Source organism: Hyperolius riggenbachi, chromosome 8, assembly GCF_040937935.1.
Source record: "Hyperolius riggenbachi isolate aHypRig1 chromosome 8, aHypRig1.pri, whole genome shotgun sequence".
NCBI lineage: Eukaryota > Metazoa > Chordata > Amphibia > Anura > Hyperoliidae > Hyperolius > Hyperolius riggenbachi.
Window position 1 is genome coordinate 277,039,958 of NC_090653.1, and position 14,185 is coordinate 277,054,142.

Below are 14,185 nucleotides of genomic sequence, written 5' to 3' on the forward strand. Positions count from 1 at the left end.
ACGGCGGGGGGCTCCGTGAATAGCCTGCGGGCCGCCGATGGCGGCTCGCAGGCTAAATGTAAACACAAGCGGAAATAATCCGCTTTGTTTACATTGTACGGCGCTGCTGCGCAGCAGCGCCGTAAGGCAGATCGGCGATCCCCGGCCAATCAGCGGCCGGGGATCGCCTCCATGTGACAGGGGACGTCCTGTCACTGGCTGCACAGGACGGATAGCGTCCTGTGCAGCCCGGATCACCGGGAGGGAGAGGTAGGAGAGGGAGGGGGAGAATGTCGCCGCGGAGGGGGGCTTTGAGGTGCCCCCCCCCGCAACTAGCCTGCACGCAGGAGCGATCAGACCCCCCCTGCACATCATCCCCATAGGGGGGAAAAAAGGGGGGCGATCTGATCGCTCTGCGTGCCCTCTGATCTGTGCTGGGGGCTGCAGAGCCCACCCAGCACAGATCCCTTCAAACAGCGCTGGTCCTTAAGGGGGGGTAAAGGGTGGGTCCTCAAGTGGTTAAAGAGACTGTAACAAAATTTTCAGCCTTATATCTTCTATCCTATAAGTTCCTATCCCTGTTCTAATGTGGTCTGTCTTACTGCAGCCTTTCCTAGTTGCAAAGTGGCTGTATTATCTCTGTTATCTAATCCAATCTTCTTTCCTTTTTCAGCTTTGTCGGCTGAGGCAGGAATGTGCTGCTCTGCTTGTGATAGGAAGAAGCTATACACACCCTCTCCACGCCCCCCTCCAGGCTCTGTGTGAGTCACAGACTGAGCTCCTCTCAGCCTATCACACGCTGGTTAACAGCCATGTATTTTGTTTGTAAACACTGCCTAAAACTGGCAATTACAAGCCAGGATTACAGCAGGGAGTGGCAGAAACAGCACAGAGGGGTCCAGGAGAACATAGTGAAGAGAATGGTATGCTTTTTATTGTAAGAATGTTAGAGTACAGATTCTCTTTAAATGTTTTCATGCTGAAAGTGAAGAATGAAAGCTATATTATTGCAGAAGTACTTGAAAATACACTGGCAGACAGCGGATAAACGGATAAACCAGAATTAGCTCTGGGAGGAAAGCACCTAACATTCTGCAGAAGAGGTATGATTACTTCTCCCATAATAAATACTCTACATTCATCACAGCTCAAAAAAAGGGAAATGACATGTATTAAAGAGGCCCTGTAGTGACATACAGTAGGATGCAGTAAATTATTCAGGATACTCACTTTTATGCTAAGTATCCTGGTCTCAGCATCATAAACACTTCCTATATATTTCTATATAATAATAATAATACTATTATTGCTGCATATTGGTATGTAGCCTTGCCCTCCCACTGGGTTATTATGCAGAATCCCCACTCCCCACCAAGCATTCTGGGAGACCAGCGATCTTCTCTACTGGCTTTAGAACCTTTAGAAAATAAACATTCCGAAGAGCTGCACCTGCCAGCAGTGAAGATGTAATACATTTCAACATGTAAATCAGGAAGAGGAAAGATTTTACAATGTGCAAACAATTATAATAAATTATAAATGCATACTGTAAAAATAAAATGTATTCATTATGACAACTGACGGCAGTTTCTGTTTAAAAGGCGACTGTAGCGAGAGGTATGTGAAGGCGGCCATATTAATATCCTTTTAAGCAATACTGATTGCCTGGCTGTCCTGCTGATCCTCTGCCTCTAATACTTTTAGCTATATTATTATTATTATTTAGTATTTATATAGCACCGACATATTACGCAGCGCTGTACAGTGTATATATATATATATATATATATATGTATCTTGTCACTAACTGTCCCTCAAAGGAGCTCACAATCTAATCCCTACCATTGCCATTATGTAGTGTAAGTACTGTAGTCTAGGGCCAATTTTAGGGGGAGCCAATCAACTTATCCGTATGTTTTTGGAATGTGGGCGGAAACCGGAGTGCCCGGAGGAAACCCACACAGACACGGAGAGAACATACAAACTCTTTGCAGATAGTGCCCTGGCTGGGATTCGAACCAGGGACCCAGCGCTGCAAGGCGAGAGAGCTAACCACTACGCCACCCGGCAATTGCTAGCGCTAGGCTAGCTACATGATAAATTAAAAAAAAACTGCAAAAAACGTTCCCGCGGCCCACCAGGCAGGTTAAATGAATCCACCTTAACTGGAGTATTTCCTTGCTTTTAGGAGGCTGAAAAGATTTTTTTTTTACATTTCCTGTGAGAAAGTCAAGATAAAGATATGAAAAAAACATTTTTTTTTTTATTGTAATCTTGAGTTCACATGAATTCTTGACCAGTGTTTTCTTGGTGTACCAATAAACGTTTTACGGCCAAACAGCTTTGCATGTGTATGCAGCTTAAAGTGTACCAGAGATCATTAAATACAAAGAATCGACATGCGAGTCCCTCGCCATTCTCCCGGGGTCCGTCGTTCAGCCGCGATCAGCCCCAGTAACAGAATCAGTTGGGTCCAGTCTGGGTCTACTGCGCATGCATGGACCTCCCACATACCTCCCGCGCATGCGCAGAAGACCCAGACTGACGCGGTTGAAGCAATTACCGGGGCTCATGCCGGCTGAACGGCAGACCGCTGGAGGAATGCGAGGGATCCACATGTTTATGGGGCTGGACGAAGCCCCGGGTAAGTATCAGTTCTGTGTATTTAATGTACTCTGGATTGCTTTAATTTCAAGCAGGGGTGTAATGTCGTCGGCCTGGGCCTTCCCATATTATTGTGACCCACCCCCAATCTGATGTCCTCTTCCTCCAGGCATCTGCTCATTTTATGCTGCCACCATTAGGCTCCTGATGGCATGACATGCATCAGGAGCCAAAAGGTTGATATCAGCATAGAGCGAGCAGATACACGGAGGAAAGAGACTCTGCACAGCATGGACTAGGTAAATGTAACTGCCCTCGCTCTGCTTGTGGTGGGAAGGGAGGGGGGGGGGAGGGGAGGAGCAGGCCCCTCCCCCCCTCGCAGGGGCTATTTGTTACACCACTGATGTCACGTTAGGATGTACCTGCGTAGACGACCTGATCCTCCCGGAGGGGCCTCTTGTCCCAGTTTGATAACTGCTCTGTCTTATCCAGTGGTTTGCCCAAGACCTCCTTCACTAATAAACTCAAACCCTTCTCGGTCTGCCGCACACCTTCCTCTCCCGGCCGGCCCTCCAAGACCTCCACCGGCCCACCGGGTATCCTGTGCCGACTGCTACACCGCTGGATCTACACAGACCACGAGAGAACGTTATCGTTATTATTTAATTTGTATAGCACCAACATCTTCTGTAGCGCTGCACACAGTACAAAACAAACAGCGGGAAGCATTGATACATGAGACGTTCAACACATTGTACAATCAGGACATACCGCAATACAGGTACATACATAGCTGATGTGTGGCGTGAGACATCGCCAATAAAGCTGCAGGTTCATATATGTTACAGCAGAATAAGAAACAGTAGGAGGAGGTCTCTGCTCTTGCAAACTTACAATCTAGAGCAGGCATGGGCAAACTTGGCCCTCCAGCTGTTGAGGAACTACAAGTCCCACAATGCATTGCAGGAGTCTGACAGCCACAGTCATCATGACTCATAAAGGCAAATGCATTGTGGGATTTGTAGTTCCTCAACAGCTGGAGGGCCAAGTTTGCCCATGCCTGATTTAGAGGGTAGTGGGGTGGAGACATTAGGGAAGGAGACAAAGGGGTTAGCACACGTGTCGAACTCCAGGCCTGGAGGGCCGGATCCATGCCAGTGTTTAGGATGGACTGAGAAAGAGAGGAATGTGTTCTACCTGATGGACCACACCTATTCTGATTCAGACCCATCAATTTATTTGAGCTGTGTCAAAAATGTGTGAGGATCTCAGCCCTCGTAGGACTGGTTTGACATACCTGCGTTAGCGGAAGGGGCAGTGAGCCTGCAATGCTACCTATAGGAAATTATAGGCTTGTCTGAACCGATGTGTCTAGAGGGTACATTTGAAGGTTTCCAGGCTCGGAGCATGCAAAGCAGGTTATTTTGGTGCCCGACGCCGAAGCTGGGCACCATGATAACACTAGTGTTATGCTACGCACCCCGCGCAAAAGTCATTCAGGGATCCAGCGATCGCCAAACCGTGAATTACATCTTCATCTGGGTTATTTAGGAAAAATGTGTAGACCATTTATGGCTAGCAAACCCAGGTTTTAACTATGATTAATTGTCAGTTAGTGGTTTGGTCTTTTTCGAGAGGGCATGTCATCGTCGTGGAAGAGTCTAGTATTGAACAATCTGTGCACAGGCTGTTTTTGAAGCCAACGGCTTCCTTTGCTGCATCTGTTTTGAATGCAAGTGGTTTAATTTGCCTGTGTTTGGGCTCTGCACATCTATGCAGCTGGTCAATTAGTGTGCAGCCTATACAGCGGCTTGCAAAAGTATTCGGCCCCCTTGAAGTTTTCCACATTTTGTCACATTACTGCCACAAACATGAATCAATTTTATTGGAATTCCACGTGAAAGACCAATACAAAGTGGTGTACACATGAGAAGTGGAACGAAAATCATACATTATTCCAAACATTTTTTACAAATCAATAACTGCAAAGTGGGGTGTGCATAATTATTCAGCCCCCTGAGTCAATTTGTAGAACCACCTTTTGCTGCAATTTCAGCTGCCAGTCTTTTAGGGTATGTCTCTACCAGCTTTGCACATCTAGAGACTGAAATCCTTGCCCATTCTTTGCAAAACAGCTCCAGCTCAGTCAGATTAGATGGACAGCGTTTGTGAAAAGCAGTTTTCAGAACTTGTCACAGATTCTCGATTGGATTTAGATCTGGACTTTGACTGGGCCATTCTAACACATAGATATGTTTTGTTTTAAACCATTCCATTGTTGCCCTGGCTTTATCTTTAGGGTCTATGTCCTGCTGGAAGGTGAACCTCCGCCCTAGACTCAAGTCTTTTGCAGTCTCCAAGAGGTCTCCTTCCAACATTGCCCTGTATTTGGCTCCATCCATCTTCCCATCAACTCTGACCAGCTTCCCTGTCCCTGCTGAAGAGAAGCACTCCCAGAGCATGATGCTGCCACCACCATATTTGACAGTGGGGATGGTGTGTTCAGAGTGATGTGCAGTGTTAGTTTTCAGCCACACATAGCGTTTTGCATTTTGGCCAAAAAGTTCTATTTTGGTCTCATCTGACCAGAGCACCTTCTTCCACATGTTTGCTGTGTCCCCAACATGGCTTGTGGCAAACTGCAAACGGGACTTCGTATGCATTTCTGTTAGCAATGGCTTTCTTCTTGTCACTCTTCCATAAGAGCCAACTTTGTGCAGTGCACAACTAATAGTGGTCCTATGGACAGATTCCCCCACCTGAGCTGTAGATCTCTGCAGCTCGTCCAGAGTCACCATGGGCCTCTTGACTGCATTTCTGATCAGTGCTCTCCTTGTTCGGCCTGTGAGTTTAAGTACACAGTCTTGTCTTGGTAGGTTTACAGTTGTGCCATACTCCTTCCATTTCTGAATGATCGCTTGAATAGTGCTCTGTGGAATGTTCAAGGCTTTGGAAATCTTTTTGTAGCCTAAGCCTGCTTTAAATTTCTCAATAAATGTATCCCTGGCCTGTTGTGTTCTTTGGACTTCATGGTGTTGTTGCTCCCAATATTCTCTTAGACAAACTCTGAGGCTGTCACAGAGCAGCTGTGTTTGTACTGACATTAGATTACACACAGGTGCACTCTATTTAGTCATTAGCACTCATCAGGCAATGTCTATGGGCAACTGACAGCACTCAGACCAAAGGGGGCTGAATAATTACGCACACCAAACTTTGCAGTTATTTATTTGTAAAAAATGTTTGGAATCATGTATGATTTTCGTTCCACTTCTCATGTGTACACCACTTTGTATTGGTCTTTCACGTGGAATTCCAATAAAATTGATTCATGTTTGTGGTAGTAATGTGACAAAATGTGGAAAACTTCAAGGGGGCCGAATACTTTTGCAAGCCACTGTATTTGAAAGCGCTGCCATTTTCTCCTGTTATAACTCGGAGGGGGAATAGTATTTAGCGCCTCCAGGGATTGGAGCGGAAGCAGGGAGAGCCGTCATTCGACTCACCCTGCGCCCAACTCACCGGCTGCGTCATAATACGTATGCTGACGAATGACGCACGGGCTGTAGGAGACTGTTCCAAAGGGGAGGTGATGCTCGTGAGAAGTCCTGGAAGTGGAAGTGAGAGGAGGTGACCAAGCTAGAGGACAAGAGGGTCTCCTGGGAGGAGAGAAGGTTCCGGGAGGGATGCCATCTGAAGATAAATGAGGAAATATATAGGTGCACACATTTCAAAATGTTTAATCCACTAGGTATACCAGAGCTTGGCTAAAACCCGACGTGGGGTAACTTGGCTGACAAGGTTGTGGACCACTGACTTCAGTGAAATATTGGGACACTTTTTTTGAGATGTGGGAGGAGCTTTAATTATGTTATTAACTATAATGTCTGTGACCTGCGCAGTGCTTAAAGTGAACCTCCGGACTAAAAATCGACTCAGCAGCACTGAAAAGGCCTGGTGTTTCTTTAACAGTTTCACAGCATCAGAACTTTGTTTATCTTAAACAAGCCTCATTTTTAGCTGCACAGAAGAAAACTGCTCAGGCTTTTTTCCCCTGATGCTGTGCAAAGCATGATGGGATTTCTGATTTTGTTGTTCTCGTTCTGCTGTTTTGGTGCAATTTTTTTTTTTTTTACATTTTGAATTTGACATTTGAAGCCTAGCGCATGCAGCTAGGAGGGGTAATCAGGACACAGGACAGTTGGAACTGTGTCTCCTGCTCCTTGTCACCTCCTTTCAACCAAAAAGATGGCTGCCCCCCATGACAAAGATGGCAACCCCATGAATCTCAAACATTTGCCAGTTCTTTTAAAACAGGGTGGGAAAGAGATTATATTACCTATCTATTCTAATTAACATAACTAATGTAACTTGATGACCGTATGTTTGTTTAGGCTGAAGTTCCCCTTTAAGGTCAGAATGACCAAACAACACTAATAGTCATACCTGTTTATGCACCTCCGACAGATCAATCACATTGCACAGCTCGAGTCCCTGAAAGGCGCAGTGCGTAGCATCCAGACCCTGGAAATCCCCCCGCATTCCGTAGCCTGTGTGAGACATGCATAGGTAATCAACTTGTACCACAATCTGACAGATTGCATATTAAAGCGGCATGAAACTCCATATTAACTGGAAAGAAAGTCAATAATAATTTGCTTATTTAGCTTTACCTATCCTGTTATTTTTACTGTTCACTGTCAGATTTAGGAGAAATGTGATATTAAAAAATCATCCCTTCTGCCCTTTTCATCTTTTTAAACCAGTTTAGTATTCATTTTCCCTCCCTACTGCCCCTACAGCTTACTGTCCCTCCCACAGCAAATGTCTCCTAGACAACAGGCTTACATCACTATGTAAACTCTTCAAAGGGAGGAGATTCAATTACCTATTGGTCATTGTGCCCTTACCTTATCTGAAATCGGAAGCTTTCTGTTAGTTGCTTGCTGAGATAAACTTAAAACCGTAGCTTAACCACTTCAGCCTAGACTGTTTCACCTTATGCATCCGAGCAACTTTCACCTCCCATTCATTCACCAATAACTTTATCACTACTTATCACACTGAAATGATCTATATATTGTTTTTTTCCGCCACCATTTAGGCTTTCTTTGGGTAGTACATTTTGCTAAGAATTATTTTATTCTAAATCCATTTTAACAGGAAGATTGAGAAATAATTATTTTTTTTTCCATTTCTTTCTTAGTTTTTGGCCATTATAGTTTGAAATTAATACATGCTACCGTAATTAAAACCTATGTATTTTATTTGCCCATTTGTCCAGGTTATTACACCATTTAAATTTTGTTCCTATCACAATGTATGGTGCCAATATTTTATTTGGATATAAAAGGTGCATTTTTTTCAGTTTTGCGTCCATCATTTACTACAAGCCCATAATTAAAAAAAAAAAAAAACAGCAATATACCTTACTACATACATATTTAAAAAGTTTAGTCCCTAAGGTAGCGATTTATTTTTATAGAAAATTTTGGGTGTAGCTATTGGGGAGTGTGGGAGGTAAGGGACTATTTTTAACAGTAAAAAAAATGTTATTATCTGGAAATTTTTATTTCCAGATGTCATTTTACTATATGGCCATATGATGCCCTCGGAGCTTACTTCTGCATGCGTACTATTACTACGCAAGCGGGAGTAAAGCGTGGCTGGGACAGAAGGTGATTTATAAAAGACGGAGCCGTCTCGCTGACAGTGTCGGTCTTTCATACGGAGACTTAGATCAATGAATGGGAACTGTGTTCCTATTCATTGATCTCCAGGCTAACGGAAGGCTTCGGGAGCGCGCGTAATCGCGCGACAGCAGGGCAGGCTATCTGGACGGATATATCCGTCCAGATAGACCTAAGTGCTTAAAAAATAGCTTCCCACAATCCTGCTGACACTACAAAGTTCCAACAGTTTGGCAAAGTTACCCGGGCCAGGTAAAAAGAAAACAATCTAACAATCTACAGGCGGTGGGTGAGTGGGGAGTTACTGCTGATAACACCGGCCAATCTGTGTAGGGGGGGGGGGGAGATACAGCTTTGCATTAAAATTACACATTATAAAATAAATACACTTTAACAAACTTTTTTTTCCAAAGTGCATTCTAAAGTCAGGCATTTATAATAACTGAGGGTTTAAAATGTAAATGGTAAAGAACCCAAGGAAAGGGAAACCAAGGTGTCTGCCATATTTATTTCCTTTTAAACAATGCAGATTGCCTGGCAGTCCAACTGATCTTGTGTCTCTAATACTTTTAGCCATATACCCTGAACAAGCATGCAGATCAGGTGACTCAGGTTTTACTGGATTAGTCATATGCTTAATCCAGGGTTCTGTCTCAGACACGACTTAAGCCAGAAGATCAGCAGGGCTGCCAGGCAACTGGCATTGTTTACAAAGAAATAAATATGGCAGTTCCATATACATCTAACCTCAGGTTCCCTTTAAGTGACTTAGGAAAAAAAAAGTTAGAGCCTTATATCAGTAGTAGGTAGTCTCTGGATGGTACCCAGGAATCCCAGACCCTCCTTCAGCCCACCATTCCAGCGCTGGGTCCCACTATACCTATTCAAGTCAAATAGGTCTCTTCTGACCACGAGAGCAGCCATAGACAAGCGCACCCAGACTGGGCATGTCTGTGTAAGGTTTGCACATGCCCAGTAGAGCGAAGCACTAGTGCATAGAGGGAAAAAGCAGAACAGGAGCAGTCTCTGCCCAGTATGGATGTGCTTGTCCACAGCTGGAAGCCGGTCCAGAAATTGAATGGGGACCCCAGCGCTGGAACACTGGGCTGCAAAAGGATCCAGGAAGCATCTGGACAGTCCACAAATGTGGCAAGTCTCTAACTTTTTTACTGTCCCACTCCAAGTTTTCTTTAAATAAAATTAACCCTTATGTTTATCAATTTCAAGTATTCAATTCATCTTGATCGTGATGATTTCTCCCTAACTCGTCAGAAAAAAAAAAGTAAGGTATTTTACAAGAATTGATCAACAATACAATTTTGCGCAATTTTAGAACATAATTCAATTTTAAATATTGTATTGTTTAACCACTTGCCCTCCCTTGCTATGCATATCTACGCCCCTAAAAAGTTCACTTTAGCTCCCATGGGTGTAGATCTGCCTCTCTGTGCTTTTATGAGCACGGTGTGATAGCGTGCACACTCCCAACATCATGCAAGAGAGCACAGATTAGTAAATGGGAACAAATTTCTCCTCTCCCTCCCCCCGACAGCCAATAACAGCAATCCTCTCTCATAGGCATCAGAGGGGATCGGGATCAGAGGCACTCCAGGGGACAGCCGAGTGACACGGTTGTCCCCAGTACAGCGCTGCAGTAGATCACAGAGCTGTAAAATGTAAATAGATGGCGGTTTGCTGTCAAACAGTCTGCTAGCTCGCTGCTGGGAGACGGATGACGGAGCTGAGCTTCGGCACTCAAGCGGGGATGCGCATGCATTGGCGTGCGCAATCCCCGCTAAACTCTGCCCACCGGTCTGGACGCCTTTCGGCGTTAGGCGGTCCTGGGGCTGCCCCCTTCCCTATGCCTAGTGGCATTAGGCAGTCAGGAAGGGGTTAAAAGAGAATACATAAATTGTTACTTTCGTGACTTGTATTTTTAAGTATGTATGCCATGAAGGTGCATTACTGATATTTTTGCAGATAAGGGCTTGTAATAATTGATAGAGTACAATGAGAAAACTAAAAACATCTTTATTTCCAAATACAATATTAACATCATACATTGTACTAGGAACTATAATTTAAATGCAATAACCAGCATAAAAGAGTAGGTTCACACTTGTTTTAAAAACGTATCCGTGGCTCCCATTTTTTGGCCCTGATCAAAAACAGAGCCACAGATACCAGTGTTAAAAATAGCATCCTTCTTCACACAAAACCAAAACAAAAAACCAATCCATCTGTGTTCAGGGGGATCAGTTTTGAAAAACTGACTGGACAGTCCGGATTTGCATGATTTTTACATGATTTTTTTATTTTTACGCACATGGATCTGGACACATGGAGGGGTAGTGGCAGGCAATAGGAAAACAGATCCCCCTCTACACAGGCAGCTTTGGTCACAGAAACGGATCCGTTTTCCATGTCCCAACCTGTGGGTGGGGAGGGGGCCGCCATGCTGGAGGTGGTAGCAGCCCAAGACCGGGGGGGGGGAGGGGGTTTAGCAGTTGGCAGGGAAGGGGGTCGCACCTCCCCCCCCCCCCCCCCCGTCCCCGCTCTCCCTCCAGCTACTTTGCGCAAAAGTTGTTCAAATGTATGTAGGCGGTGAGCCGGGACCTTACCTTCTTCACTTCACCCGCTCGCCACGTCACTTCCTGCAATGCCCCCCTCCGAAGTATAGAGGGCGACAATGCAGGAAGTCAAGCTGCGAGCGGAGCTCCCCGCTCGCCACCTACATACATTTGAACAACTTTTGCGCAAAGTATCTGGAGCGGGGACGGGGGATGCAGGTGAGGGGGGGGGGGGGGGGGCGCGAATCTGCTACAGATAAGTGTGGACCTAGCCTAAATGGGTGGATTAAATCTACAGTAGCACGCTTTATTTTAAAATTATGATAGGAGAAATTCATTGTTTCTCATATTTTAGCTATTTTCTTCTTGTTATGCCCTTTAAAATGCATACAACCTAAAATAATTCTTAGAAAAAAGTAACAGCATGGTTTGCTTGTTGTAGTAGTAGCAGTTGTCAAAGGTTTGTTTTCAAATGTGTTTTTTTTTTTTTTTTATCATTTAGGGGTAAAAAACACATGTGCTTCTATGCGCTAAAAAAGCACACCCATTCACTTGCACTGATGTTCGCTTTACAGCTCAACGCACAGAAATGCATGCACCACTATGCTTCTGTACAACAGCTCAGCGCAGAGATGTGAACCAGGCACATTCAATTACGAAGAAAAATCCAGGGCTGTGGAGTCGGTACAATAATCCACCGACTCCGACTCCTCAGTTTAGGATTCCACCGACTCCGACTCCTCTAATTTGCATATTACAATCTTGTTGATTGAAAGTATGTAACATGAAAGTCGTCTCTTAACTGCCAACACTTTTAAAAGACAGCTGAAGTCAGAAGGATATGGAGACGGCCATATTTATTCCCTTTAGTCACACTAAATCTAGTCCTTGGTAAGAGTACTTGTAAAAGGTACAGGCCGGAACAAACAACATCTATCAGGCCCTAGGCAATGTAAGTGTGGGTACATGTAAGAGTGATGTGCAGGTACTCTGCAGGGGAATAAGGAGATTCTTCCTCTATTACACATTCTTCATGCACAATCTGAACCAGGTTTATGGGTGATAGACAACACCTCTGTGTTCAATGTGCACAACATTCTCAGTGGATTCCCTGCAGCTCCGTGGGGAGTACATATGTAGAGTATAGTACTACTATGTAACAAAGTAAACCTGAGACAGATGAAATTAAAGTTTTATACATACCTGGGGCTTCCTCCAGCCCCCTTCAGGCTAATCAGTCCCTCCCTGTCCTCCTCCGCCACCTGGATCTTCTGCTATGAGTCCAGGTACTTGAGCCAGTCTGGCGTAGTGCGCATGCACACACTCCGCCGCCAGGAGCATACTACACCTGTGCAGCCCTGTTGCGCAGGTGCAGAACGCTCCTGGCTGTGGAAGTGGCATGCGGCCGGACTGCGCTGACTGGCTGAATTACCAGGACTCATAGCAGAAGATCCAGGTGGTGGAGGTGGACAGCGAGGGACTGATTAGCCTGAAGGGGGCTGGAAGAAGCCCCAGGTATGTATAAAACTTTTCTTTTCATCCTTCTCAGGTACCATTTAATTCGTAGTCACCAAACCAAATTTTAACATATCAAATTATTTGATTTCATGAGCAAAGAGAGTGCGCACATTTGCATAAATCAGAATCAGCGCAGAATTATTTCCATCTCATTGACCATCTCTATTAGTGACACAGCTACACATCAGGCTTTATTCTTACAGCATAGATGTTATTTTGTATATATAAGAGATTCCTGTGTACACACCATATATACAGTCACAATCAGATGTGTATATCTGACTTTAAAAATACGGGGACTGCTTTATCGAAGCAGCACAAGTAACTAATTTTGATTGGTTTATTTCATTTTTGTGGACTAAGCACAGCTATTACTGTATGTATAAATTATTTAGGATGACTATTATCTAATAGAACATTTTATCATATTTTCTATTTTAATTACAGTTTAAATTCATTAGGAGTCGGAGTCGGTGCATTTTTTCCCGACTCCGACTTCGGGCACCCAAAATTGCTCCGACTCCACAGCCCTGGAAAAATCAATACCTTGCAGAACGCACAGCGCAATGCGCTCTGAAAAAGCACACAAAAACATACTTGTGTGAATAAGGCCTTACTGGAAAAACAACTAGCATGAATCTGATTTTTGCTTAACCTAATGTGGACCGACACAGTACAAATCTACGTTGGGCGGTTGGCGCTGCGGTTCTGACTGGACGTAAACTCTACGTCCCATTCATCGCGCGCCCCCGCCCGTTCCCGCCGCCACAATGTGCTGCCCTGCCGCCTCTATGATGGCAGAGCACTGTGAGCCGGGCAGGAGCCGGTTTCATTGGCTCCTGGCCCTGTCATTCCTGTAAGCCAATCCCATTGGCTTACATTGAGTGACAGGGTCAGGAGCCAATGAAAGCGGCTCCTGACCGGCGCACAGCGCTCTGCCGTCATAGCGACGGCAGAGAGAGCAGCCTGCGGCGGGGACAGAGCGGTGTGACCGGCGGGAGCGACTGATTATTGCGGCGATTCCTCAGGATGTGGCGTTTTAGTGTACCAGCAGCCTCTGGTCCTTAAAGAGAACCCGAGGTGGGATTTTATTATGCTAGTGGGGCACAGAGGCTGGTTGTGCACACTAACACCAGCCTCTGTTGCCCCATGGTGTGCCCCCAGGACCCCCCTGCGCGCCGCTTTACCCCCTGCAGTGCTGGCGACACACAGCGTGTCGCCAGCACAATGTTTACCTAAGTGCTGTCTGTCAGCGCTGCTCCCCCGCCTCCTCCGTATCGGCGCTACCCGCCTGTGTCCCTTCCCTCCCGCTGATTGGAGGGAAGGGACGCGGGCGGGTAGCGCCGATATGGAGGAGGCGGGGGAGCGGCGCTGACAGACAGCACTTAGGTAAACATTGTGCTGGCGACACGCTGCGTGTCGCCAGCACTGCGGGGGGTATAGCGGCGCGCAGGGGGGTCTTGGAGGCACAGCATGGGGCAACAGAGGCTGGTGTTAGTGTGCACAACCAGCCTCTGTGCCCCACTAGCATAATAAAAGCCCACCTCGGGTTCTCTTTAAGGGGGCAGAGGCTGCTGGTTCCCGAAGTGGTTAAAGTTGATTGAAATTGCATGGATTTGTAATACACATTCCCTCTCAGTTATGGACCCCTATGGAATACTGCATCGCCTTTATTTTTATGGCTTGTTGCAATGATCTGCCTTGGACTCATTTTCCTCTGATTTTTTGAGATACACATTTATTTTCATCGATTTTTCACAATTTCATTAACCCTTTCACCCTATTTAATAATACATACAATGGTGCCAAGTTTCTGATGTACTC

General features: G+C 45.4%; 1 protein-coding gene across 5 annotated transcripts in view; it reads right to left on the reverse strand.

Annotated features, from left to right (window-relative positions):
• EXD3 (exonuclease 3'-5' domain containing 3) overlaps nt 1–14,185 on the reverse strand; it is a 470,687-nt gene that overhangs the window by 272,392 nt on the left and 184,110 nt on the right. For all 5 annotated transcript variants that reach the window (XM_068248968.1, XM_068248969.1, XM_068248970.1 and 2 more), the window contains 2 exons: nt 7,030–7,133; nt 3,006–3,210 (listed from right to left, as the gene is read on the reverse strand). In XM_068248968.1, coding sequence (XP_068105069.1) covers nt 3,006–3,210; nt 7,030–7,133 — 309 coding nt within the window. The remainder of the gene's footprint in view (nt 1–3,005; nt 3,211–7,029; nt 7,134–14,185) is intronic.